The 27,885-nt window shown below is 44.1% G+C and overlaps 1 protein-coding gene across 1 annotated transcript; it reads left to right on the forward strand.

Moving 5' to 3' along the window:
- The first annotated feature begins 37 nt into the window (after positions 1-37).
- On the forward strand, positions 38-27,669 carry NUP188 (nucleoporin 188). Its single transcript, XM_030460992.1, has 44 exons — positions 38-110; positions 1,828-1,882; positions 2,488-2,561; positions 2,925-3,009; positions 3,662-3,742; positions 4,196-4,240; positions 4,787-4,879; positions 5,014-5,133; positions 5,544-5,755; positions 6,478-6,592; positions 7,046-7,246; positions 7,700-7,789; positions 8,325-8,390; positions 8,921-9,040; positions 9,492-9,618; positions 10,397-10,552; positions 10,924-11,050; positions 11,668-11,755; positions 11,847-11,923; positions 12,097-12,211; positions 12,535-12,655; positions 12,884-12,950; positions 13,150-13,278; positions 14,016-14,149; positions 14,516-14,622; positions 15,350-15,556; positions 16,351-16,520; positions 16,794-16,863; positions 17,495-17,562; positions 18,214-18,409; positions 18,934-19,011; positions 19,327-19,412; positions 19,864-20,009; positions 21,168-21,349; positions 21,724-21,924; positions 22,580-22,672; positions 22,875-23,033; positions 23,507-23,644; positions 24,050-24,124; positions 24,821-25,030; positions 25,733-25,864; positions 25,998-26,068; positions 26,496-26,625; positions 26,824-27,669. The coding sequence occupies exons 1-44, from the start codon at positions 85-87 to the stop codon at positions 26,992-26,994; spliced, it is 5,214 nt and encodes a 1,737-aa protein (XP_030316852.1). The 5' UTR covers positions 38-84; the 3' UTR covers positions 26,995-27,669.
- The last annotated feature ends 216 nt before the right edge of the window (positions 27,670-27,885 follow it).

Consider the following 27,885-nt stretch of genomic DNA (forward strand, 5'->3'; position numbering starts at 1 on the left):
CCGCCCCACGTGACACCGGCGCCGGGCGGGGAGGGCGGGAGGTGGGCGGCCCCGCGGGGCGGGTCACGTGAGAGGGGAGCGAAGATGGCGGCGGGCGGGCTGCGCGCGAGGTGCGGGCACGCGGCGGCTGCCGGGGGGGGAGGGGAGAAGAGGAGGGGGAGGGGCGGTACCGGGGGTCTCGGTGTGCGGGAACCCCCCGGGTGAGACGGGACGGGACGGGACAGGGCCCGGAGAGAGGCCCGGTGGGGATCGGGAGGAGTGGGGGGGGGGGGGGGGGGGGGAGCGGGGAGGGTTAACGGCAGCGCGGCCCGCGCCGGCCTGGCCCCGCCCCCTCCCGCGCGCGCAGCGAGGCCCCGCCCCTCAGTGTGAGGGGAGTCGTGTCCCTCCCCCCCCCCCCCGCAACCCCGGCGGTGAATTCCGGTGTTATTGGTGGTTTTTGAGTGTTTTGGGGTGTTTTGTTTTCACGTTTTATGCCGCCCCGTCAGTGTGTGTTGGAGCGGGGGGTTCTGTGCGGGGCTGAGGCCTCGCGGGGCGGCAGAGTCTGTCAGGGACCTCCTTGTCCCGCAGTGGCTGCTCCTGAGGAGCCTGCGGGAGGGTGTTGGGGGTGCGGGTGGTCTGTCCGCTTCTGGACAACGCTTGGGAAATGTAAAGGTTAAAATAGAGACGTGGGAAACGTATAAAGGACTCGGTGCCTCTCTGAATGACCCCGGGGTCAGCGCTGTGAAGCGGTGCCTCCTGTGTCCTGAGCTCGTTTCTCTGGTGTTTGGTATAACGATTGTAGGCTGGGGTGTTCCTGGGTGTTTAATTTTATTAAGTTGGTGTCTATAACGGGAACAAGGACACCGCTGTTACATGTGATCCCATAAAGGGAGCTTTCCTTCCTTTGTTGTCTTGCAGTCTCATTAATGAACTGGCAGCAAACCGGGCTCTGGGTTATTCCCAGGAGAGCTTGGGAGGGAATGAGAAGCAGAAGGGTTTGGCTCTGCCAGGCTTGTCCTCACTTCTACAAAACCATTCTATTTGCAGCCTGATTCTGTGGCCTTTTGGGGGGGTTCTGTGTGGGCTGGAGAGGTTGTACCCCCAGCTGAGTCAGGAAGAGTTCTTTATCTTGGACACAGAGAGGGGTCAGCAGGTAGAAATGGTGTTGGTAGTGTACTGGAAATATTGGTTCTTTACATTCTTGTGAGTGGCACCGTGTGTCACAACTTGCAGATGCCTTTCAGTGCCATAGTGAGTTATTTTGATGAGATGGTTCTAAAAATAACCTAATGAGTGTTCCTGCTTTTGCAGACAGTGCTTGCGTGGGGAGCTGGGATGTTTAACTCCAGATTTGTATTATGTTGCTATCTAATCATGGTTTGTCTCAAGTTCCTGGAATACTCTTTTTGCAAATGAGCTTTTTCAGAGCTGTTGTAGGGAAACTCCTCTTTCTGGATGCCTAAGCCAGGGTCTCAGGGTTTGATCTGTAGCATCTTACAGCACAGATTGGCTTTTCTACAAAGTTCTCCAGTAGAAACCAGAAGCTCTGGGTAAATGCTCTCAAAATCTGTGGCAGATCTTCCTACCTTACGTAAAGGTGTTGCAGTTTTTCACTTCACCCAGTTTTATTTTCCACTTAAAGTGGGGGAGGAAACTGTTACAGAATAATTTGTTTGGAGCAGAGCATTGAAAGTAACTGAATAAATTATTGCTCTATACATTCATTAGCTTGCTTTTTGCTAACTTCCAAGTTGTGAGTTAATGGCAGCTTTGAAAAGGTGTGAGCTAAAAGGAGGTCTGAAATAGTTTGTCATTAAAATACTCTCTGCCTTTTCCTACTGTGTGCAGGAGCAGCAGAGAATTGTGGACAATTCTCCTGGGCAGATCAGCTTTAAGAGAACCAGTAAGTCCATGTCTTTCTAAGCAGCTTTACCTGTCACTGAGTGGGCTCCATAACTGAATATATAGTTTGTACATCTGGTTGAACATTAGTGAAAATATGTTTTGCTGCTTTTCCCTCTTCCTCAGTGCAATTTTTGTTCCCCTGTCTCTGCTACTTGTTCATTCTCCCACTCCTTGTTTATAGCTGCTTCATGAACTGCCTGGAAGTGTGCATGTGAAAAGGTGGTTCCCTTTCTGGAGTGGACACAGGTGCTGCTTTCTAGCCTGGCTGGCCTGGGGTATTCAGGAGTGGTACATCCTGCTTCCTTATTTTCTGGGATGGAGCCCGTGCTTTCAAGAATTTGGCCAGAGGTTGGAAATCCAAATATTTCTGAACCTAGCCCACTGCCCCCTGGTTATCTCCCTCCCTGCCATCAGCCAGGGCAGTGAGCTTGCTCATACAAGCTGCACCTTGAATCAGTCTGAATCATAGGTGTGTGTCTGGTGCTGTTCTTGTCTCTTTGGTGGTGGAATTTCTTTGCTTCACTTAAATTTAACAGATCTGATACTTGGCAGTGTATGTTTGAGGAGCTGCTTCATTAGTATTTGGTTCTGTTCTTTTTTTAGGCACAGATTGCAGCAGAATTGAACAAGCACTGGCAGAGATTGTTAGAGGGACTTTCATACTATAAACCTCCAAGGTATGGTAACTGCTTCATATTACAAGTTAAGCTTTAGAATGGGACCTTCTAATAAGTAAAGGAGCATGTTGAATATTTCTCTTTGATTACATAAAGACAGATTTTTTTTATTCTCTTGCATGACTTGAGATTTCAGAAGAGTAGTAAGAGAAAGTACTTAACCCACATAACATTTGGGGGCATGAAGTAATAGACCAGAAAGAAGTAAAATCCATTTCTGTTGTTGCCACTGATGTTGAGTAGCTCTTAGCCCTATGTTCAGTTGAAACTGATGAAACTGAAAACTTGGAAATTATCCTCTCTAGTTCATTTCTTGGGATTGCTGCATTTTTCATGGTTAACATTTATTTTTTTTTTTTTTAGTACAACTTCTGCTGAAAAAATAAAAGCTGACAAAGATGTAGCTGCTCCTCTGAAAGAGCTGGGTCTGAGGGTCAGCAAGTTTTTGGTGAGTGATGGTGCCATCTGCTTACCTTTTATCCTTTAAATTGGAATGCATTGGTTTGGGAGTTCTGGTATCTTAATTAAGCTTCTTGATGTTGATGAATAGAGGCAAAGTTAAGTTCCTTTCAGTTCCAGATAATCTAAAGGATGTTAGAAGCACATGTTGGGGCTGTGGGTCAGAACTTTCAAGTGACTGGTGACCTTGAGATGCTTTAGTTTTTCTGATTAACATCCCTTTTTGCTTAAAGGGCCTTGAATTTAAGCAGCAGTCACCTGCTTTTGGTCTTTTTCGGGTTCTTTCAAGACATCTGAAAGTGCTCAGCTAAAAAGCTGTGTCCCTTAAATCAGTTGTCATGTTTGGGAATGCTGTCAGTTTACCTGTAAGGTGATGTCCCTTTGAGCCAGCAGCTCAGAATTCAATGGCTGGTGTTGGGACTTTTCTTGTGATTGTTGTGCTGCTGAAATTAAACTGGCTGCATTGAAATGGATTTATTTTGCTTCAAGCAGAAGTGCTGACTAAAGGAAGCTTCTGCGTGGTGCATAGAGGTTTCCTTTGCCAGATTTTGGGAGTTACTTGATTTGAAGAGGACATTTGTAGACAATCTTTAATGAGATCAGTTGCTTTCTGTTAATTTCAGAGCATCTTTGTTTTTCAGGGTCTGGATGAAGAGCAGAGTGTTAAGTTGTTACAGTGTTACCTACAAGAGGATTACAGAGGAACAAGGGACTCCCTGAAGGTCTGAAGTTCCCTTTTATGTTTGATTTACTTCACAACTTTCCTTAATACCAGTGTTTTGTTGATGCATATGATCACATGTGAGTCTGAGTTCTGATTTGGAAGTGGCTTTGTAGCTTTTTGGCTCTGAAACTGTGATGCTTTAAAGCTGCTTGAAAGAAATGGGATAGCAGATATCCAAGCCTGCTTGACTGTCTGCAGGAACACAGGTCCTCTGCCTCACAGGAATACCAGAAACCTACAGATTTGTGAAGAGGAGTGAGTGCAGATAAAGAAAAATGCTTAGTTACAAATGAATAGTTTGGCTTTTTGTTTTAGGGATCTGTCTTTCCAAAAGAAATTGAAAAAAAAAATTGTCTTTAGTTTATTTCAGTCTGGTTTTGGGGAGGATGTATTTTGTCAGTAGATATTTGTGCAGTAGATGATTCTTGATTTTGTTGTGTTTTGCTTACAGACAATTCTTCAAGATGAAAGGCAGAGTCAGGCTCTAATACTGAAGGTCAGTCATTTCTGTTTGCATTTTCTGATGAAAAGATGTGTTGTCAGGGATCCAGAAAATCTTGGAATACCAAGTATTCCTTCATATAAAGAACAACTTTTAGAAGAAGCTTTTGTAACAGAGGGATGTGCATATAGATTTGAACAGTGTTAATGGTTGCTACAGAAAGGAAATTTTAGGCTTACTATCGGGGAGTTTATCTGGGAGGGTGTCTGAAGTGACAGCTCTGAGATGGAGACTGGGGATCATACCTACCAGAGGATAATAGGATGAGGAATGGCAGATCACATCTCTGTCTTTCTGCCATTCTTTTCCACCTTTTTTCATTTAGCAGAATAATTACAGGCACATCCCCATGGATGTGTTTTATCAAGCACATTAATTGTTGGTTTTTTCCCAAGAACTTAAAAACTGCTGAGTTGAAGCTCTACCTGTAGTAGTGTTTGAACAATGTATGTTCTTGTGATGAGGACCATTGTATGGGAGAGGAGAGGGGGAGCTGGGCACTCTCAAGATGTTGGTGCTGAAAACATTTGATATTCACAGGTTGCTGATTATTACTATGAGGAGAGGATCTGCATCCTGCGCTGTGTCCTCCACCTCCTCACTTACTTTCAGGATGAGAGGCACCCTTACACAGTGAGTACAGGGACCTTTCCATGGGTCAGATGTCATTAAAATAAGCTAAATTTGTAAGTTGTGTAGTAACTGTCTGCTTGTGATTACAAAAAGCAAGTGACTGTGTGTGTAAGGAGTTAATTTGTTTGTTTAAGGCACAGTACTTCCAGTGTGTTGAGAAGTTGGACAAGGAACTAGTTCCTAATTACAGGAAGCAGTTTGAAGCCTTGTACAAAGCAGAAGCTCCTACGTGGGAAACACATGGAAATCTCATGGTATTTTGTTTTCTTCTTCTGTTTATTAAACATTAAAAGTCTTTCCCTACATGTAGTGTATTGGAAAATGCATAGGTGCAGATGCAGTTAAGAAGAATGTTTGTCCTTGTCTTAGCAATCTAAAATTCATTTTCTCTCTAACAGAACACACTTTTACTCAGAAACAAAGAGAACTGCATGAAACTGTTCCTTGTAATAAATCCACTCAGATCCCTGGGATAACAGATCCATTTCTGCAGAGCTGTTCACTGCAGTCTCTGCCTCAGCACATTCTGTGTTTACAGTGGCTTTCCTTGCCACTGATACAACCTGCAGGCTACACAAGCTGTTGAAATGCTTCCTCACTTGTCTCAGTGCTGTGACTGAGCTGTGGGTTTCAGGAGGTGATGGTTGGACTTTTCCTCCTGCAGACGGAACGCCAGGTTTCCCGTTGGTTTGTGCAGTGCCTCCGTGAGCAGTCCATGCTCCTGGAAGTCATCTTCCTTTACTATGCATACTTTGAAATGGCACCTGAGGAGCTTCTGGCATTTGCAAAGATGTTCAAAGAACAGGGATTTGGAACTAGGCAAACCAACAGACATTTGGTAGATGAGAGCATGGATCACCTGGTGGATCGGATTGGGTGAGTATCATGTGTATTCCTGAAGTGAGGGTGGAGCAAAACTATTGCTTTTCTCAGGAAGAAAAAGCATTTAGAAGTCTTGCTGCTGACTCTTCAGATCACTGCTGTTTCAAGCTCAGCTTAGTGTGATGAAGGCAAAATAGCATTTCTGGCTACATAGGTTTGTGACAAAATGGAGGTATCTGTACACTAGCTTTAATCCAGTACCTAATCTTTTTGTAAGTGATGGCCTAGTGGTAAAGCCAAATCTTCACAGTCCTGTGCTGTAGTCTGGCTGCTCCCTGCCTGGGGGTGAGTGCTGTCTCTGACATGCAGTGTTGCCTCAGTTCCAGCTGCTCTGGAAACAAAACAGCAGCAATGTCTTTGTTTTGCTGCATGGGACAAAACTCAAGCTGCAGGTGGAGGAGTTTGAAAATCCTGCCAGGCAATAAAGAGTTACAGAGGTAGAAAAGCTGTCTTCAAATTTCAGTGCCTTTTTTTGTCTATTCAACCAGAAATGCTAGTTCTGGAGGTTCTAATCTATCATACACTAGCATTTCAAGACAGATTTTGGATTACCCACTGTTAATTCTGTATAATTTCTTACTGCTTCAAAGAACAGGTGAACAAAAGCAAACTAAAGGCTGGTTTTTTGAACAATTAATAATTATTTTTTTAAATCCCTTTTATAATTCTTAAATAAAATTTCTGACTTATTGTTTTTATTTTTTTCCTGCCTGTAGCTACTTCAGTGCTCTTATTCTGGTGGAAGGCATGGAAATTGACTCCCTCCACGAGCGTGCTTTGGATGACAGGACAGGGGAGCACAAGTTAGCTAACAGTGGGCACATCCACCAGGTAAAGCATGGGCAGAGAAACCCCTGGTCAGGCCTAGCAATACAGAGCTTCCTGTGATTACCCAGAGAGTGTTGTTTAAAGATGATGTCTGTAAGTTTCTTGGGTTTGTTGGCCAAGCGTAGGAACCAGCATCCACATAACATTCTGGGGAAAATAAGGATGAAATTAATTACTCTTTCCCTTATATTTCCTTGGTTATCCTGGGCCTTTCCCTATAGAAAGATGTGTGCCAAAAAAGTGGGTGGGAATGAAACAAATGATTTGTAGTGTAGAGAACATCTGAGGTTTGACCCACTGTAAATCATGCAGAAAACCAGACTGAGGTTGGAAGTATATAATTTGGTACATGTTTGAAATAATTAGCTGCAAGGAAGAGGTGAAAGTTAGCAAGCAGAAGCACTCAGCTATGATCTGTTCTCAGAAGATCTCAGTTATTTTGTTTTTTCTGCACAGGAGATGGACAATCAGCTGCTGCAGCTGGGGGATGTCTCGCATCATGCTTCAGTGCTTCTGGCCTGGGCTCTGCTCCGTCACACTGTAAACCCAGAGGAGTCAGCAAGCATCATCAGGAGGATGGGCAGCACTGCTATCCAGCTGAATGTTTTCCAGTACCTGACAAAGCTGCTGAGATCCCTGAGCAGTGGGGGAAAGAATGTGAGTTCCTTATGATCATATGCACAAACTCGAGGGGGTTTAACTACTAATGGCAAAGAGAGTGGTGATTTTGAACCAGTGTTCTTCCAAAGTAAAACTGGCTTTAAGCAGAGTATGAAGTAAAGCACCTTACTTTATTTTAGTTCTAGCAGAGGGGTTGGACTAGGTGATCTCCAAAGATCCCTTCCAACCCTTACTGTTCTGTGGGATTTCTAATGATAATGGCAATGGCAAGATTTCTCTTTCTGATGAAATATTTCATGTTATTGTGGAGCTTAACTAATGCCTGCTGCCTGTTTTGCTGTCCCACTGCTGACTGCAGCAAGGATGTGTAAATGTGGCTGCTACTCAGATGTGCCCATAGTCTGTAAAGCAGACTGAGCACTGTTACAGTGTGTTCTTTAATTCATAATATTTCTCTTAATTTCTTTCTGCTGTGTTCTTTCTTCCCAGTGTACTGCCAGCACAGCTTGTATGTGTATTTATGGGCTTCTTTCCTTTGTCCTGACATCACTGGAGTTGCACACATTGGGCAATCAGCAGGTAGGCATCCAAGGCTCCTTGTGTCTGTCACCTAATTTAAAATAACCAGTCATAACTGATGCTAATTAACTTTTCTTAAATTGTAATCCTCTATTTGAGACCAAACCTTTATCTGACTTAGATCTAAAAGAGTGATTTGATGTTTTTCTAGTGCATTTATACAGTGCAAACTTAGTAAATGCCTCTGCAGATCAGCTGTTTAATAATGGAAGAGTTTATCTAAAACTAATTGTTGATGGGTAATTTCTGAAGCAATGAAAATAATACATACTCCATTTCCAAGTTTGAGAAGAGATCAGAGAGCTCTTTGCAGATACAGGGGACATGTTTGTCCTGGCCAGTCCATGCATGATCAGGAGGATGTCTTTAGGCTGCCTGTTCTGGGTGTTTCTTTCTGTTTTGACTAGAGGAAGAAGTTACATCTTGGCTTGTAAGCATGGAAACTTAAATTCCAAAACTGTGGTGACACTTGGTGAGGATGATATTTCTGTGTGTAAAATAAAAGTTATTTTCTCTGTCCTGTCTTCCTTCGAAGGATATAATTGATGCTGCATGTGAAGTTCTGGCAGCTTCCAGCATTCCTCAGCTCTTCTGGAAGACAGTAAGTGCACTGACAACTACTTTGACCTGCCTTGCTTGTAACTAAAACCTGATATGAGATCCCTTTTCAGGAGAGGAGCAGACTGAGTATGTTTGTGTATTTAGTCTCTAGGAAGGCCAGAGGAGTTAGTGTTAATTTTTTTCTGTCTTTGATTTACTTTTGCCCTTTCCTGCCTTTTAGGTACAGCCTTGGCTTTACTCTTGAAGGATACTGGAACAAGTTTTAATATAGGTGATAGTTTAAACCAGGGCTGGGGTTGCAGGGATTGAACTAACTGCTGGCAAAAGCATCATGCTTATTTTGTTGTTGTCACAGAAATAGGATGATCTGTAATGCATTACAGTCTTACTTCCTGCCTTGTACTTGCACACTGCCTCCTGCTTTAGTCTGTGCAAGGACTGGAGTGATACTTTTGTGCATGTTTAATGTTAAATGTACAGCTTTGAAAGGAAATATCCTTGTGTTCTACTGACACCATTGTAGCACTTCCTGTTAGCAATAAGACACCTGTTTTCTGTTTGCACCACCAGGAACCTACTGCTGGGCTGGGTATTATCTTGGACAGTGTGTGTGGGATGTTCCCCCATCTTCTTACTCCTCTCCTTCAGCTGCTCCAAGCCCTTGTGTCTGATAAATCTACTGCCAAAAAGGTACAGCATCTCTCCTGGTGTTTGGGAGATGATTTATTTCAAGGCAGGGCTAACATGCCATGTTCTAGTGTTATCCATTAATCTGCTTATGTTAATTGCAATCTTAGATAACAGGAATTAAGTTTTTTTTCAAAGAATAGAGGACAGGGATCCTTTTTAGTCCTCTGCTGTTGTAGAACAGCTGTTTTCTAGCTTTTAGAGAACTTCTCAATTCTAATGGCTGAAGATAAATACACTGCCTGATTTTTCAGGTTGTAAGGAACTCATAAGAAGTTCCTAATTCATTAGATGAGACTCATCTGGACACGTGGACTATTTAATGATGCTTCAGTAGGGCTGATGTGTTGTTCATGTCAAGTGAACTTGTCTGTTCCTGGAAATGACCCCACTGGTGAATTTCTGAGAAGATTTGGCACTTTGGCTCTATTGTTTAAACTCTCTCTCTCTGCAGGTGTACAGCTTCCTGGATAAAATGTCCTTTTATATTGAACTGTACAAACATAAACCTCCTGATGTGATCTCTCATGAGGATGGCACACTGTGGCGAAGGCAGGCTGCAAAGCTCCTCTATCCTCTGGGTGAGAAAGCTGCAATCATAGAATCCTAGAATTGTCTGGGTTGGAAGGGACCTCAGAGATCATCAAGTCCAACCCTTGATCCACTCCCCCCGTGGTTCCCAGCCCATGGCACTCAGTGCCACATCCAGGCTCTTTGGAAATATCTCCAGACACGGAGAATCCACTACTTCCCTGGGCAGCCCATTCCAATGCCTGATCACCCTCTCCAGAAAGAAATTCTTTCTAATATCCAACCTAAACCTCCCCTGGCACAACTTGAGACCCTGCCCTCTTGTCTTGCTGAGAGTTGCCTGGGAAAAGAGCCCAACCCCCCCCTGGCTCCAACCTCCTTTCAGGGAGTTGGAGAGAGTGATGAGGTCTCCCCTGAGCCTCCTCTTCTCCAGCCTCAACACCCCCAGCTCCCTCAGCCCTTCCTCACAGGACTTGTGCTGGATCCCTTCACAGCCTCCTTGCTCTTCTCTGGACCTGCTCCAGCACCTCAATCTCCTTCCTGAGCTGAGGGGCCCAGAACTGGACCCAGGACTCAAGCTGTGGCCTCACCAGAGCTGAGCACAGGGGCAGAATCCCTTCCCTGGACCTGCTGGCCACGCTGTTCCTGAGCCAGCCCAGGATGCCATTGGCCTTCTTGGCTACCTGGGCACACTGCTGGCTCATGGTCAGCTTCCTATCAATCCAAACTCCAGTGAACCTTTTCTTGTTGAACTGCTTTGGGGAGTTGAGTTCTTCTGTCTCAGGAGTAAATTTATGACTTGGTTTCACCTGGTTCTTGAATCTTTAGGACTTGGTCAAACGAATCTGCGCATTCCTCAGGGCACAGTGGGCCAGGTGATGCTGGATGATCGGGCTTATTTGGTACGATGGGAGTATTCCTACAGCAGCTGGACACTATTCACCTGTGAGATTGAGATGCTGCTCCATGTTGTGTCCACAGCAGGTGAGATAAAATGGGATTATCAAAGAGAATATTTCATAGTTCATGATCATCGATTTGAGATCAATACTAGGATTGAACAGCTCTGAATAATTTTGAAAAATCATGGAATCCTTTCCTAGAACAGGATTTATTTAAAATTAAATTTAAATAATTTAAAATCTAAAAATTATAATGCTATAAAATTCACTCCAAAAATCCAAGGCCATGTAGTGAGATGAAATAAATTCTAGGTGTGGGAAAAGTTGAGATAGATAAAATAAATGTTTTTTGTGTGTTAAAGGGGATGTGTGGTCAGATTAACATGTGTTGTTCCAGGCTTGATTACTGCTGAAGTATGATCTTGCATTCTAGTGTTCATTTTCTTTGCTCAGATGTCATTCAGCATTGCCAGAGAGTCAAGCCAATAATTGATCTGGTTCATAAAGTCATCAGCACTGATGTATCCATAGCTGATTGCCTGCTGCCAATCACCTCACGGATCTACATGCTCCTGCAGAGGTAAGGACTGGTGTGAAGTCACCAACAGCAAAGGTATCTGAGAAGATGTAATGATCTGGAAAAACGGGTGGTTACTGATTTTGCCTTGCAAGAAGTGCATCTGAGTGCTTGAACTCCCCAGGACTGGTGTTCAGTTCTTAAAACTGTTCTGGCTGCACACTGCTAAATGTTTTGCTGCAGCAGAATGGCTCCTGTTCCACTTCTCTCCTGAATGTTGTGCAACTTTATCCCTCTAAATACATTTTTTTATTGGTAGCTATATTTACATGAAGGAGCAGTAAAGCATATAGTTAGATCAATAATTTCCAGATGTTAGGAAAGTTGTACTTAATTAACTCTGTATTAACTACCTGTGAGTGATTATTCTGCTGCATAACTGCTGTTGGCTGTGACACTCTGCTGTCCTGCCAGCCTCTTGAGCACCTTGATCTGACTCAGGTGCGAGGGGGAGGTGGCAAGTCTAGACTGGAAGTGCAGACTCTGGTGTCTGTATGTACCTGGTTAGGTTTTATACTTGTGTACTTCAATGAAAGAGAAGCTTTTTCGATGCCAACAACAGCATGTGGGCTAGAGCATGGATGGCACTGCTTTTTATGCATCATATTTCTTTTCCCTAGGCTAACAACTGTGATCTCTCCCCCTGTGGATGTTATTGCTTCATGTGTCAATTGTTTGACAGTGCTGGCTGCTCGGATGCCAGCCAAGGTGAGGAAATTAACTTCTGGCTTTGCTGGATGGAAAACTGGGAGTCATGGATAAGTGAATGAGAGGGAATGTCTGTACTTTTCTCTTGCAGGTGTGGACTGACCTTCGCCACACAGGGTTCTTACCATTTGTTGCCAATCCAGTGTCCAGTATGAATCACATGATGAGGTATTCATCACCCCCCAGCCCTTGCTTTTATATTTTTTTTTAATTTTTTTTTTCCTAACCTATTGATAATGTCATGACAACTTTTTCCCACTGTGAAATCTGTGCCTCTGAGATCTTTCACTCACATCAGAGTCCTGCTCTTTGTGTCATAAACCCTTTTGCTTATTTCCCAGTGCAGAGGGGATGAATGCTGGGGGCTATGGAAACCTCTTGATGAGCATAGAACAGCCTCAAGGGGAGTATGGTGTCACCATCTCCTTCCTGAACCTGATCACAACTCTTGTCCGGGTGAGTGCTTCTGGAAAGTTCTGCATGTGAAGTCAGCTGTGGGCTGAGAAAGTGAAAACCCAGCTGTGACTGAGATCCCTGTGGTCTCTGTGAGTGACCATTTTTTGAGATTCCTTTCCCTTCTACTCTGGGTGCTTTCTCTGCAGTCAGATTATTTCACAAAACTGTGTGGATTCATCTGATCCACAAAAGAGTAGAAGTTGTTTGTAAATCCCCATGCTCAATAATTTTTTTTCCTTTAAAAGACATAAGTCATAACTTCTGCAAAAGGTTTCTTGTCCATAGAAGTGGAAGGGAGACAATAACATTTCTGTTTCTCCTAGGGACAGCTTGGTAGCACCCAGAGCCAAGGGCTTGTGCCTTGTATTGTGTTTGTCCTGAAGGAAATGTTACCAAATTACCACAAATGGCGTTACAACTCTCATGGAGTCAGAGAGAAAATTGGTAAGGATGTTGGTGGGGGGAGTGAAGAAGGAGGGGATAAAAAGGGTCTTCTTGAACAAAATGTGTGACTTTTTACTCCTTTTTTATCACAGCTTTTCTAGCAGCCATTTGGGATTTGCTTTGTTGTATGTCTACCACTATTGCTAGGGGTTGTGATTTGATTGAAAATCTTAGGAACTGGGCAACAGATCTTCCTGAACTGAGCAGTCCATTTCTTTCCTGCTCTAGGATGCCTTATTCTGCAGCTGATCCATGCTATACTGAATTTATGTCCTGAAATGGATCCTCGCAGCAGGTAGGGCAGGTGATGCATTTCAGATCTGCACCAGACAGGTTTACAGTGCAGGAGGACTCTCTTGCTATGTGTTTGTTTCATTTTTTTTTAATATAAATGTCTAGGGATGAACTGGGATGGTTGTGTAGTTTTAAGGGCTAGGTGAGAAAATCCTGCAAGTGCTCTTAGTGCCACTGTCCTGTGTCTCTGCATCTCACAGCAATGCCCCCAGCCTTCAGTCCTTGTGCATCTTCAGTCTGGCCAACACTGAAGCAGGACAAGCTGTCATTAACATCATGGGGATTGGTGTGGACACCATTGACATGGTAATGGCCTCCCAGCCCAGCAGGTGAGTGGTGTGTTTTGTTTCAGTAGTGTGAGTACAAAGAAGCAAATGATAATTCTTGAAATGTAGCTCCAGGTGATGGCTCTTTACCTCCTTGTGTGGTTGCTGAAAGTTTGAATCTTCAGCTTTAACTGTGGTTGAATTTCTCCTCCCTCCTCAGTTTGGTTTTTTGGCCAGCTTTACTTGACACATGGCCAGACAAACTTGCTATCTGGTTATCCTGATACAGTCTCCTGTTTGATTTTCTTTCAAAACAAGTCTGGAAGGGAATCCAGACTTGTTGAAGGGGAAATGAGACCTATTTGAGAAGCCTTTTGACTTTGTTACCTTTCCAGAATGTTTATCTGATAAGGAAAATCTTAGGAAAATACCAGACTTAAAGCAAATTTTCTCTCAGTTTTGGTTCACTATAATTTCTGTGAGGTAGGATATCTAAATGTTTCTCCCTCTGCCTTAATACATTTTAAATCCCTGTATCCCAAAATGGGGGTGAAAAAAAGTGACTGTAGGCTGTCAGGCTCTTTTGTTTGATGCTGAAAACTCAGGGCTGGGTAGACAATATTTTTGGTAGGTATGTGAGGGTTTGTATTTCAGCAGCTGTTACATGATGTTGTGGCAGCCTGAGTAAAAATGAACCCCCTGACTGACAGAGATTAGAACTCTCTCTTGGAATGCTCTGCAAATAACAAATGCTGGTTGTCAGCACACTGACTGACTTTGGTTTCTTTTTGGAAACACAGTGATGAGTCACAAGGCCAAGGTCAATTGCTGATCCAAACAGTTAAGCTGGCATTCTCTGTCACCAACAATGTCATCAGGTTGAAACCCCCCTCCAGCGTGGTGTCTCCCTTGGAACAGGCACTTACTCAGCATGGTGAGTATTTCTCCCTGGGGGAAGCTCTGCTTTCTGTGAGTGTGTGTCTCATTACTAACAGGAGTTAAGATTTCAGGGTTCCAAGGTGTGGTTTCAAGTGATAGGAGAAGGCATATTTTCCCTCCTCTAGGGTGTTCTTCTCCTCTGGGACAGCTTCAAAAGTATGAAGCAAATGTGGCTTGTTTGCTGCTTTGTAATGAGAGAGCTGTAATTACAGACTAAGTAAATCAGCTGCCCCTGGCTGGGCCCATGCCTTATTCCTCTGGAAGACTGACCTAGTTCTTATTTACTGCTCTGGAAATTGGGTAGCTTGTTATCTCTTGTTGCAGTTTCTTCTCTCTAATTTTAGTTGTGCTCTCTCTCCAGGTGCTCATGGAAACAATCTTATTGCTGTCTTGGCCAAATACATCTACCACAAGCATGACCCTGCCCTGCCACGCTTGGCCATCCAGCTGCTCAAGCGACTGGCAACGGTGAGATGAGACCCTTGTGACCCATCCCACCACTGAAACTCTTTCAAGATAATTTCTTCAGGCTTGCTGGTGTCAGGGAGCTTAATGCAAGTCAGCTGAAGGCAGTGTGCACTGGAAGTGAGAGCACATTCCAAATCACATCAAGGGCTCCTGGTTTTTAAACATAATTTTCAGGAGTCCTGTCAAGAGGCTTCACACGAGTGAGGTGTTTCCTGCAAATTATGTACAGTTCCATTTGTTCTCTTTCCACTTTTTAAATAACTTGCTCAAGTCACACTCTTAAATACAATTCCTACATCTTCTTAACTGGAACTTCAGCATCTTCCTTAGTGGAAGTAAGATCCTGTTTTAAGTTTTAAAGAGATTTCAGCTTTGCCTCTTAGACTGTTTTTGTACTCTTCTGGGAACATATTGGCGGTGTTATCAGAGCATATAAATCCAGCTCTGGGTTTATTTATTTCAAGAAACATTTCTCTTTGTCTTTACCATTTTTGTCATAACCCTTGAGAAACAGGTGAAGGACAAAGCAGAATTGCCAGAGAGGAAAACATGGATTATTTTGCAGGTTTCTTACTGTTTAATGACAATGTCCTTTGGAGTTCCATCACCTATGTTTGTCGGTTCAGTACCAAATATTTTGGAGTTTTAATTTGAAATACCAAATTGCCTTTTTTAGAGAGAAGAAACATTCTGCTGGGTTGCTTCTGATGTTTCTTTCCTTTTGCAGGTTGCTCCCATGTCTGTTTATGCCTGCCTGGGCAGTGATGCTGCTGCCATACGTGATGCCTTCCTCACCCGCCTGCAGAGCAAGATCGAGGACATGAGGATCAAAGTCATGATACTGGAGTTCCTCACAGTTGCAGTGGAGACACAACCTGGGCTCATTGAGCTGTTCCTGAACTTGGAAGTGAAGGATGGCAGTGATGGGTCAAAGGTACAATAGCAGACGTTTGCCCAAAGAATCACTGGTCTTTTTTTGTAGCATTCGTAGTGTCCTCAGAGCACTAGTCTTTAAAATCTGGTAGTTCTTATGTGTAACCTGATGTGCTTAAGGTAAAGATAACTGCAGATTGTGCTGGCACTTTTGGTACTACCACAGTTTCACTTGTCCCTGTAACCAAAGAGAAACCTTCCCCAATGATCAGGCAAATACTGAATTAACATAAGAGCATCTGCTGGGTCAGAGCAAAGGTCCCTGTGGCCACTCTCTTCACTCTGGTAGTGGCTTGTCAGTGAGACTGAGGTACTATGGTCAACATCAGTTTGCCAGAGTACCCATTCCTCTGCAGCACAGTTCAGGGTCTTCTTGGTTTGGTACCTTTAGAAGGCTTAGCTCATTTTTTATTCCCCTACAAATGTTTTTTCTCTCTTGTGTTATAACTGAATTCTTTGGAGTTAAATACAAACTATGTGGTGGCATCATGTACTTGAGATTTATTTGCCTATTGTTCACAGAATCACAGAATGTTTAGGTTGAAAGATACCTCTAAGATCATCCAGTCCAACCTTTGACTAACACCACAGTCAACTACTAAACCATGTCCTTAAGGTCCAGGTCCAAACAGTTGGTCCTTAAGGCCTTTTAAAAATCCTTTTAAATGCCTCCAGCGCTCAGACATTTAATTAATTCAAATGAGGCATTTAATTAATTCAAACAGAATCAAGCACACTGTGGTTTCATAGGTTCTTCCGTGGCCCTGTAACCTTTCTGTTTTCCTTTTGCTTTAGGAATTCAGCTTAGGGGAGTGGAGCTGCCTCCAAGTAGTTTTGGAGCTGATAGATTCCAAGCATCAGGAGCGGTACTGGTGCCCTCCCCTCCTGCACCGTGCTGCCATTGCCTTCCTCCATGCTCTCTGGCAGGACCGTAGAGACAGTGCCATGCTAGTTCTGAGGACAAAGTGAGTTCTTGTTTTTATAGAATGCGTTTTCCTTCCTTTTTTCCCAAAATGCTGTTTCTTTAGTTCATCAGTTTGCAGTCATTTGTATCTTAGCCTGTGTGTGCGGCCTGGATGTGCTTGTAGAGAAACAAATATATTTAGTTGTGGTTCTTTCATACAAAGCTCTGTAAGGTTGTATTTACCCAAGCATGTTTTCTGTGAAGTTAGAAACAGTCAAAATGCTGCTAGGCACATAGCAGGGGTAGGTAACTGATACTTATCTCTATCTTTTAGGCCAAAGTTTTGGGAAAATTTAACTAATCCACTCTTTGGGACTCTTCCTCCACCTTCAGAATCATCAGAGGTGAGTGACATCCAAACAAACTGATGGTAGTTAAATACTTCCCAGACAAGGTTTCCAAGTGATGTGGCTCTTCCCTCTGCCTGCAGTTTTCTAGAAGAAAGCATGACCAAGTGGTTTAAACACAGATAGATGAGGTGAATGCTTTCTGGCTTTGCAGAGACTGTAGGGCCATGGAATGTTTTTTACAGTTCTCTGCTTTTTATTCATATATGAACCAAAAATTGGTGTTACCCAGTGGTAACACTTGCTCCTTGGAAGTTCTGCTGTCTGTAGTGTACCCATACTATAACTTCTGTGCTGTTCAGCAAAAGAAACTTGGGTTGTTTTTGCATAACTTGGGCTGACTGGTATTACAGAGGAATTGATTCAGTTCTTGCTGTTTTTCCTTTCTATGGGAGTTTTTCCCTTCATTATAAAAACCCTGTGCTCTCTCTCAGGCTGCTTTGAACACAGCATTCTTTCCACATTATCACCAGTCTACAGTCAAATGACATGACTGTTGTTATCATGGGAGAAACTAAACTGGAGTATCAGTTTATTCCAGTTTACTGGGTGGGGATAAGTCAAAACTCCACCCTGCACAGCTAGGTGCTCAGATTTTTTAATTTTATTTTGTTTTTGGTCTTTCTAGCTCAGTGTCTTGGATACCTGTGCCTTAATCATGAAAATCATCTGTTTGGAGATCTACTATGTTGTCAAGTGAGTCTTAGCTAGTCTTTCCTTCTTCCTTGTACTTTTTACTTACCTAAACTATGTGTGTTAAATCTTGATAGACCATGCAGATTTTGAGGGAAAAAGTACATGTGGATGTACTTTTCAAATCCTCTGAAAATGTGGGAGGAACAATGATTTATAAACAAATCCCAGATCTACATTTGAGATTCTTGTGATCTCCAATTGCAGAAAGAGATGTCACAATCTTTCTGCTGCCTGTAGGTGAGAACATTAGTTTAGTGTTTTCCTTGTATCCTGGAATGAGAATATACAGTATTTATTAAAACTACTTGTAAACTAAGCTAAGTACACCCACTGCAGTGATTGCTGAAGAGCATTTTGGTAGTGTTCTCTCACTCATTTTCCTGAAAATAACTGCCCTTTAATATTTTGAAAAGTCAGGATTAACTAAAACCTCTGGGGAAAAAGGAAAAAAAAAAAATCTCAGGTTTTCTTCAGGGCTCATGTGTTTCCTTCACATTTGATGCAAAAAGTGGGATTCCCTGCACAGGTTTAATCTGTGGAATAACCTTCACTTGCAAGCTGTGCCCTTGGCTTTCCTACCTGAATCTCAGAAGAAGTGTAACTTCTGACCAAAGAATAAATGAAGGTAACTTCTCCTCTTGGTTTGGTCAGGGGCTCACTGGATCAGTCCCTCAAAGACACACTGAAGAATTTCTCCACCAAAAAACGCTTTGCCTATTGGTCAGATTATGTGAAGTCATTGGCACATCATGTGGCAGAGACAGAGGGGAGCAGCTGTGCCTCTGTGACAGAATACCAAATGCTCATCTCAGCCTGGAGGATGCTGCTGATAATCTCTACTAGCTATGTAAGAGCTACCTCTTCTTTTTCCTGATAATCTCAAATTAACATTTTAAATAAAACATCATCATCTCTTTCGGGGTCTACAAAGCCAGAGTGAAGAATTCACTGGGTTTTTTTCTTCCAGTTTTCTTGTGTGCTTACAACACAAGTTGGGCACCAGCATGGTACAAGAGGTTAGAGTAGGTGGTGTTTTGCTGTTTGATCAAAATGAGCATATTGTCTGTCTGAGCAGAGGAGGGAGGTAGTAAATAATTTTTATAGCAATTTTAAGCAATTCTGTAAGCCTGAAGAGATTTTGCTGAGTCAAGTAAGACAGGAGTGCACTATTAGGGAATTTAGTAATTGTTGACTTTTTGTCAACTGTTGGTATAATACTTCAGTGATTTCTGTAAAACTGCATTATTCAGCAGGTAATTGTAAATTTGGTGATTCTTAGAGTAATAAATTAAAACAGTAGACTGATGTTAGGCTGCTAAGAAGGTTCATCTTTTGCTGTGCTTGATTGATCTCTGTCTTTGTGGCTCTTAGGCAGATATCATGCATCTGACTGATCCTGCAGTTCATCAGCAATTGTTTCTGGATGTACTAAATGGGACCAAGGCTTTGGTAGGTGCTGCTTCCTGTCCCTTCTTCAGTTTCCCAATTGCTCATCTTTGTTCTCTGAGGAGTTTTAGATCCTGTGAAACTGGGCTGAAACAAAGCCTCTCTCCCTGAACTGATGAGCTTGTTATAAATCTTTATTTTTTATTTGTTATTCCTGTCATTACTGGGTGACCCTGCAAGGGGTCCTGATTCTGGTTCCTTCAGTGCTGCTCTGGCTACTGAAGGGCAAACCTGGACATTTGGTGGTGGTGCTTGGATGAGGATTTAAGTGTTCTTTTATGTGACTGCTGCAGCTCTAACTCTTGCAATATTTCTTAGCTCCTCGTTCCCATGTCAGTATCCTGTCTGCAGCTGGGGTCTATGCTATGCACCCTTCTTCTGATCCTGCTCAAACAGTGGAAGAGGTGGGTATTTTGTTTGGATAATTATTAGCAACTGCAAAATATAAAAACTTGGGGGATTATTTTTGAGTGTTTTGCTGTAGTGAGATTCCTTCAGTGATCTGGGGAGTTCACTGTAGCCTTATCATAGTATTCACTTATGAGCCTTATCATAGAACTGCCATTTTGGGGTGGCAAATATCTGTAGGTTATTGATGAAATCTCTTGTAGTGATGCATTTATGGTTTGGCTTCCTGCTTGGTGGTGAAAAGTATATCCAAAAAGTTTTTGTGATAGTCCTGGATTCTCACTGGACTGTGGAATGTCTTCAGTGTGATCCAGGTGGTGACTTTACTTGGAAGAACTGCTTTTATTTGTGTGGATCATACAACTTATGATGAAAGAGTCAGCTGAGTCAAGCCAATGTATTGAGGGATCCTGTCTAACCTGAAGAGCTCTCCCTTTTTGTTGTCAGCGAGTTGGGTTCAGTGGATAAAATCATAAACTCCTTGACGCAGATCCTGGAGGGAGTGCTGCAGGCAGATCAGCAGATGATGGAGAAAACCAAAGCCAAAGTGTTCTCAGCTCTCATCACTGTGCTGCAAATGAAGGAGATGAAAGGTGAGGTGGTGAATACACAAGTGCCAAGAGCAGGGCTGTTGTGACACACCCTGACACTTCAGTGTTTCCAAGATGAAAATGCAGTTGGTGTTGGTAGTGCAGGGTGCTGAATAGTGTCACCATCTTTGGGACTTCTCTGCTTTTTTTCTTACTTGCTGTAGCTAGTTTTAGAAAGGGATGAGGTTTATCACTGACAATATGTGTGCTTCTTCCCTTGTCTTTCCCCAGCAATAACCTCTGTGTTTGATCAGTTGGATAGAGACAAATAAAGGTTCTTGAAAACAGCTCAGCAGGTGTGAGAGGGACACCAGCAATGCCATCCCACAGAGTGACTGTAGAGCTTTGATTCTGGCATGTATTTCTAGTTAGAGGTAACAGAAGATAAAACCAAAAGATAGATAAACCAGAACAGAAGATAACCCAAAACCAAGAAAAACTTCTGAGAGTACATTTTTGTTACAAGCCAGAGAAAGCAGTTTGGTCATTACTCCTGTCACTTGTTGAGCGTCTTGCACTGCAGTAGCACTTGGAGACCCTCAGTGGAATCTGGGCAGTATTTCTCTGTACCAAACATACAAAGACAACTGTGGTGTTGGGAAGTGCATCATCTTCCCTCTGCAGGTAGTCCTTGTCCCACTGCTTGGGCCCTGAAAGCCCCCAGGTTTTTGGAAAAGGAAAGAGAAGGATTATGGTTTTTTTAAATGTTTTTTTTTGCTGTTGATTTTGAGTTTCCAGTCATTCTGGTAAAAGGTGGTGCAGTTTATTATAATGGTTGATAAGAATGTAGTATTTATACTGACTCACAGAACACAGACTGCACCCAGTCTGGACACATGGGTGGAAGTGCTGTAGTGAGCAGTTAGGAAATAATCTGTCCGTAGTAGTGCTTGATTTGTGCCTTGAAATGCCATGAGTTAATGAGGCTTCTTGGTAAAACTACATGTTTTTGTTATAGAGATGATCATCTAATCCCTTATTATATATCCTCTCAAAATTAATCCTCCAGTTTAGTCACAGTTCCTCACATTCTGTTTTGTAGGTTTTGAAAACAGAGTAAATACTAACTCCAAGAAATGTGTCCCAGTGATGCTGTCAGTTAAACTGGAAACCCAAGCACAAGGACTGTGTGCTAACTGTTGTCTGTTGTGTGTGTCCCAGTGAGTGAGATCCCACAGTACTCCCAGCTGGTGTTGAGTGTGTGTGAAACACTCCAGGATGAGGTCATTGCCCTCTTTGATCAGACTCGACACAGCCTGACCTTGGGAGATGCTACAGATGACAAGGACAGCATGGAAACAGATGATGCCTCCAGAGTTAAACACAAGGACCAGAGAGATGGGGTAAAGGTTCATCTCCTTTGCAGCTGTGTTTCTTCTTTAAAAATTCTCTTGTGTGTTGGAACAACTTTCCCTTACAACCTCCTGCCTTGAAAGGCAGTTTTGGCAGTTTCTATTTCAGGATCATTCCTTGTCTTTTTGGCACACATCAGTCTGGGAACTTGGCTGTTGCTGCCTCTCAGATCTGTCCTAAAAAAGGTTATCACAATTGCTAATACAGGCAGGAGGTGTGCAGAGTGTAGTGTGAGGGATACCAGGTGCTTTTATTTATGATTCTGAGAATGACTGAACTTCAGGCTGTGCTAGTAAATGCTTTCAAGATTTTCTTGGTACCTATGTCAAGCCTGGACCTCTTTTTCCTTTCCTTACCACTGCAGGTGTGTGTGCTGGGTCTGCATCTGGCTAAAGAGCTCTGTGAAGTTGATGATGATGGAGACTACTGGCTTCAGATTACTAGGAAAGTCCCAGTGCTTCCTACCATCTTTGCTGCACTGGAAATCAGTCTGAGAGTTAAACAAAACCTTCACTTCACTGAGGCCTCATTACATTTACTGCTGACATTAGCAAGGACTCAACAGGTGAGAGATGCAGAGAAATGAGAGCATATAGCCATACATTTTTAATAGGAACTGTATAGCTCATTATTCTGTCTGCAGTGCAGCTGAACAGTCATCTGTAGATAAAAGGGATTTTTTAGAGGCTGGCAAGCAGAAGGTTCTGAATGTGTCCTGCCTGCTTTGTCTTGTGCTTCTGAGTAATGGGTTGCCTTGGATGGAAGACCTGAGCAAGCCAGAACAGTCCTGTAATTTAGAGCAGGCACTTTCACTAAATATGTTCTGCAAGGTAAATTTTCCCCCCCCAGATAAAACAGCATGAAGTGTTGGAACTGTCTCTCTTATTAGCTGCAGTGAAGTGTTAATTAAGTATTAGAAATTCATCTTTGTGTGAGGCTTTAGGTGAAAGCAAGGTCTCCCCAAAGCCAGCCTGTTTCAAATATTATGTATATATCAAACCAAGTGATACTGAAATGGAATTCATAGTTCAGTTGTGCAGGTCAGATTTTACCAGGCAGTGTCTCTTCATATTGAATTTATGACATGACAGAAGAATTGTGTGTCAATGAAAGTTCTAGAAGGGTGGTGACAGGGACAAAGATCCCTAATGCCAAGTGAGTCTCTTCAGTCTCAGAGAGGCCGTGCAGATTTTAACAGCAGTTTGTTCTGTGATTTGCAGGGAGCAGCAGCAGTGGCTGGTGCTGGTGTCACACAGAGTGTCTGCCTGCCCCTCCTGAGTGTGTACCAGCTCAGCACCAATGGGTCCATCCAGGTGGGTGCCACCTCCTTTTGGGTGGGAATGCAGGAGGAGAGTTCCCCACGCTGTGGTTGGAGCAGAACCTTCCTGGGCTGGGAAGGACAACAGCCACCCCTAGAGCCTGGAGGCTTCCAAAATGGTGCAGAGAGTTTGTGGCACATGCCACGCTGGGCAGCAGTGTAAATAATTAATTGTGGGTTTTCTCTGCTCTGTTCAGACCTCTGGTTCATCTCGGAAGTCCCTGGATGCCCCCTCGTGGCCAGGCGTCTATCGGCTCTCCATGTCCCTGATGGAGCGGCTGCTGAAAACGCTGCGGTACAACTTCCTGACAGAGGCACTGGACTTTGTTGGTGTCCATCAAGAGAGAATTCTTCAGGTATGTCACATTTCTCCTATGTGATGGTTCTCTTAGTTTCTGTGTTGGATGTTGAGAGAGGTCAGAAAGCATAATAGCACGGAAAAGAGGCTCCTGACCCAGGAAGATTTAGGGTAAAAATAATTCAATACAGCTGCAATAATTCAGTGTGATACTGGAGTACCTGTACTGGCTGTACAGTGTCAGTGCAGACAGGAGTCCTGTTCATGGGGCTGAATTACCTGTTGGTAAGCACACTCCCCAGGTAAAGACCTCTCTTCTCCTGTGACAGAATATGCATGGAGTGCATTGACCTCTGACTGAGACTATAAAGTGCTCTGAGTCTGACCCCTGTGCTGTGTGACTAATGTTGTGAATGCATTTGCTGTTCCTAAGGGCAAATCCTCTGTGTCTTCAGCTTTTTCTTCTGGAGAAGGGAATGGTATGTTCATGATCTAAGTGTAACCATCCTGATTTACTTCTCTCTTTTGCAGTGCCTGAATGCAGTCCGGACAGTACAGAGCTTGGCCTGTTTGGAAGAGGCTGATCACACTGTTGGCTTCATTCTTCAGCTCTCAAATTTCACAAAGGAATGGCATTTCCATCTGCCACAGCTTATGAGGGACATGCAGGTAGGAATCAGGACACTGCTGGGGGTAATTCATTGCCTTGGAGTGCAGGGATTTGTATGTGTGGAGAGAACAGCACTGTGCCACCTTTTTGTGGCTGTTCTGGTAGGAACTATTGCTGAGGTAATTTAAATGTCTGTTCTGTCAGTTCTGTGTCTGAATTGAGTGAGGAAAATTTAACTGTTGGGGATAGCCAAATGGAAAAACAACTTGAGGAATTCAGTGTCTTGCTTTCAGTTCTCACTGCCAGATGACTCCAAGAAAACAGTGGGAAATGAAGCAACTGCACTGATCCTTTGTGATCACAGTGGTTTGTTTTTTTAACTGGATTTTTTAGCTTCTACCAATGACAGGGAATAGATGGATTTTGAGCTTTCAGAGATTTCTCCTTCACCTTATTTATTTCAGGTGAATCTGTGTTACCTGTGCCAGGCCTGTACCTCCCTCCTGCACAGCCGCAAAATGCTCCAGCACTATCTGCAGGTGAGGATGGGGATGTGAGCCCAGCTGGAGGTTAGAAGTATTGCCAACTGTTACTCAATATCTAGGCACTTGGATATTGAATTAATTGTCTGCACTCCTGGTGGTGATTATTGGCAATCATCATCACTTAGGATGTGCATTTCTCCACAGCAAAAAAAAATGTGCAAAGAGTGGGTAAAATCTCTGGACTGTGTAAAGCCAGTCTTGGAGAAACAGCAGCCTGGGCTTGAATGGTGCTTTTGTCATTGTACAGCTGCCTGTGCTGCAGCAAGCAGGCTGCATTGCTGTAGTGCTCTGTAGTGCCATTAATTAAGCCACTGTTGACCTGCTGTCCTTGATCTGATGTGATTTGTTTAAGAGAGTGAACTCTTTGTCTTGGGGAATTCTTAAATTTATCAGGTGGAGACAATGCATTGCTACTGATGTGTTCTTTCAGCATGGCCAAGGCTTGCTGTGTTGATTGGAGATTCTTTTTCCAGAATGTGGGATCTAAATAGCCTCTGCAGCTGCCTCCCTGCAATGCAGTGCCTCCCCTCATGCACACTGAGCACAGATTCTTGTGCTTCTAGCAGGTGACAGACTTTGGGTGCCTTATTTCCTCATTCCTTTTGTTCATAGTGGGGTTTTTTTTTCCTGAAAATAGTGCAAAATAATCATAGCTGTATTCACGACTTTCTTTTTCTTGTTTCTCCACAGACAAAAAATGGTGATTCCCTTCCATCAAGTGTGACTCCACGAGTGCAGCGTAATCCCCAAACCTCCTCCAAACATCCCAGCCCTGAGTCAGAGGCAGCAGAGCAGAAGGCATTGCTCACAGTGCAGTACAGCCTCTTGAAAATCCTCAGCAAGTCTCTTGCTGCCCTGCGCCACTTCACCCCTGATGTCTGCCAGATCCTCCTCGATCAGGTAGAGGCAGAGGAGGGATTCTGCCCCTGACCTGGGGGTGGTTTCCAGCATTTCCAGGGATGTTCTGGGTCTGTGTGGTGAGGCAGTGGCACCACCACACCTCTGTCTGGTGTTGGGCTGCAGAGAGCAGGAGGGCCGGACACAGGGGATTCCTTTTAGGAATCAGGCACTGATCAGTGGAGGGTTTGGCTGATCTTGTGTGTGATCTGCACAACTCTGAATGTATAACCTTGTTGGAGCAGACCCAGACCCAGCTGGGATATTAATCTCATCCTTCTGAAAAGGTGGCTTCTTGTAATCCTCCTGTGTTAGGGTGACCAAGTGGCTGGTCTCTCAAGTTCAGAAAAGGGAGGTTTAATCCTTGGTGCTGGCAGTGTCCTGCTGCCAACTATTGGATAATTAGCCCTCCTATGCCTCTGGGTACATAGTTTTGGAAAACTATCCAGAAACAGTCATTCCTGAAGTTTGCCACTTGGTGGCAAGATGCACGGCTTGGGAGTTGGAAAAGATTGATTCATCTGAGGAGAGCCCTAAGTCTGATTGTGCAGCTCTGTGCTGCTCCTCTGTCTACCTGAGATGTGGGAAATGTTCTCAGTGCTTCTGGTTCTCCTCACAAAAAGCATGATACAGGGAGCAAGTGTTCCTAAGACAATACCATACTCATGGCCTTAGGGCTCACTCACTCTTTCTGTTTCCCTGCAGTCTCTGGACCTTGCTGAGTACAACGTGCTTTTTGTTTTGAGTTTCACCACACCAGCCTTTGATTCAGATGTTGCACCTTCCTTTGGGACCCTCCTCGCCACAGTCAACGTGGCCCTTAACATGCTGGGAGAGGTAGGAGCTGTTTCTGTGTCTGGGGGAGCACAGCAGCTGCAGTGATCTCAGGGCACTCATTCAACTGATACCTTGAAGAGTTAGGGGTGTTTGCAGCTCCTGTCTCTAATGCCTCTCTTTCTTTCTCTTTAAGCTGGATAAGAAGAAGGAACCTTTCCCTCAGGCTGCAGGGCTGAATATGCAAGAGGGAACTAAAACCCTCAAGTAAGTTTGTAGCATTTTGATTTAGTCCTGCCCAAGGAGCAGAGCCAAATGCTCTTCAGATCAGAGCTGAGGTTTAGAGGCCTCTGTGTAGCCTCAGAGCTGCTCACTCAGAATCCACGGAGTTCAGAGAGCCCACCAGAAGCTCTCTAAAGCAAGCAGGGACTTGGAGGGGGGAGGGGAGGGTGTTTGAAGCCATCCCATCGTAAGTAAACCACTGAAGATGTATGTAAGGAGTTGTTTGATGCTTATTTACCAGGATATTTAACTCAGTCTTCCCTGATCACTTTGGGTGTCGCAGCTCGAGCAAAACGTGGGCAGCAGCAGCAGCAGCAGCGTGTGTGAAGCCCTTCTGAAATTCTTTAACCTTGAAAGGAGAGTGCCCTGACCTTTCCACGGGGCTCCTGCTCATGTGCTTTTCTTTGCTTAGGTCTCTGCTCATGTTTACAATGGAAAACTGTTTCTACCTGCTCATCTCCCAGGCCATGCGGTACTTGAGAGACCCAAGCGTGCACCCCCGCGATAAGCAGCGGATGAAGCAGGAGCTCAGCTCTGAGCTGGTAAGCAGCTTGTGCCTGCATCCCTCCCTCTCTCCCTCTCTGCTCTACGTGTGGCTCGTGGGAGGAGGTCATCTGGTTTTGTCTGCCCTGTAGGGCCCATTCCTCAGTGGGCTGCATGCGCCCTGTTGCACCCTGTCTGGGGAGGGGGATGGAGGGGTGTTTGAAGGAAGCTGATTGCTCACCTGCTTCTCATTTCAGAGCACCCTGCTCTCCAGCCTGTCTCGTTATTTCCGACGTGGTGGTCCCTCTTCACCTGCCAGTGGGGTTCTGCCTTCTCCCCAAGGAAAATCTGCCTCCAAGCTGGGTCCTGAGGGGCAGGAGCCTTTGTTCCAGCTCGTGCAGGCTTTTGTCCGACACGTGCAGAGATAAATTCTGTCCTGCCCCTGCCTCCCTTTTCAGGACTTGCACCAGAATGATTCATGTCCACCTCAGAAGGCATCACCTGTGGCAGAGCTGGTGACAAGGAATGGGAATGGGAGGGAGGGCAGGTGTGGGCAGGGGTGTAAACTGAACTGGAACATCAGCAGCCAGATCCCCTTGAACTCTTTGCAACCCAGCAGCAGAGTGAATGTAAAAAGGGAAGCCAAGAGTGGCTCTTCAGCCATCAGCCCCTGTGCACAGCCCGCTGCTGTGTCCTGGCTGAGTGCAAGTGCTGAACAGTCAAAACCTTTATTTTTATAGCTTGTCCCTCAGCTGGGGAAGCTGTGGCTGGATGGAGAGAGGAGAAAAACTTTCCGCTGGGCATTAACTCTGCTCTTCACACAAGGTGCAATCTGCCTCTCCCTCCAGTTAAGGCACAACCAAGGGATCAGCCAGCAATTCAGAGACCATCTTTCTACTGCTATTTTTGTACTGAGTGGTTCAAGGCAAGATGGTGTATGTGTGCTCATGCCTTCCCTTCACCCTGCAGTCTGTGTGTTGTGTGTGTTTCTGAAGAGCAAGGCCTCACTCGACGTTTTTAAGTCAAAATTCCATTGCTCCAGTCTTGCAGTTTTTTGTAACTGTGCCCTATTTATACTGATATTAAAACCTTTATAGACAGCAGTTGGGTTCCTGGTTTTGTATTGAGTGCAGCAGCCTCCAGCTCCAGTCATTCAGCTGGCAGTGATGTGACTTGTGAGTGAGGACCCAGAGACTGTTGGGAGTGAGGATCATCTCAGGTTGATTCTCTTGGCTTTCCCACACCCACTTCTTTTCTCTTACTCTCACGGGGAACTTGTAGGAGATTTTAAGCAAGCATCACAATAAAATACTCCTCAG

The sequence above is a fragment of the Calypte anna genome, chromosome 17 (assembly GCF_003957555.1).
Source record: "Calypte anna isolate BGI_N300 chromosome 17, bCalAnn1_v1.p, whole genome shotgun sequence".
Taxonomy (NCBI): domain Eukaryota; kingdom Metazoa; phylum Chordata; class Aves; order Apodiformes; family Trochilidae; genus Calypte; species Calypte anna.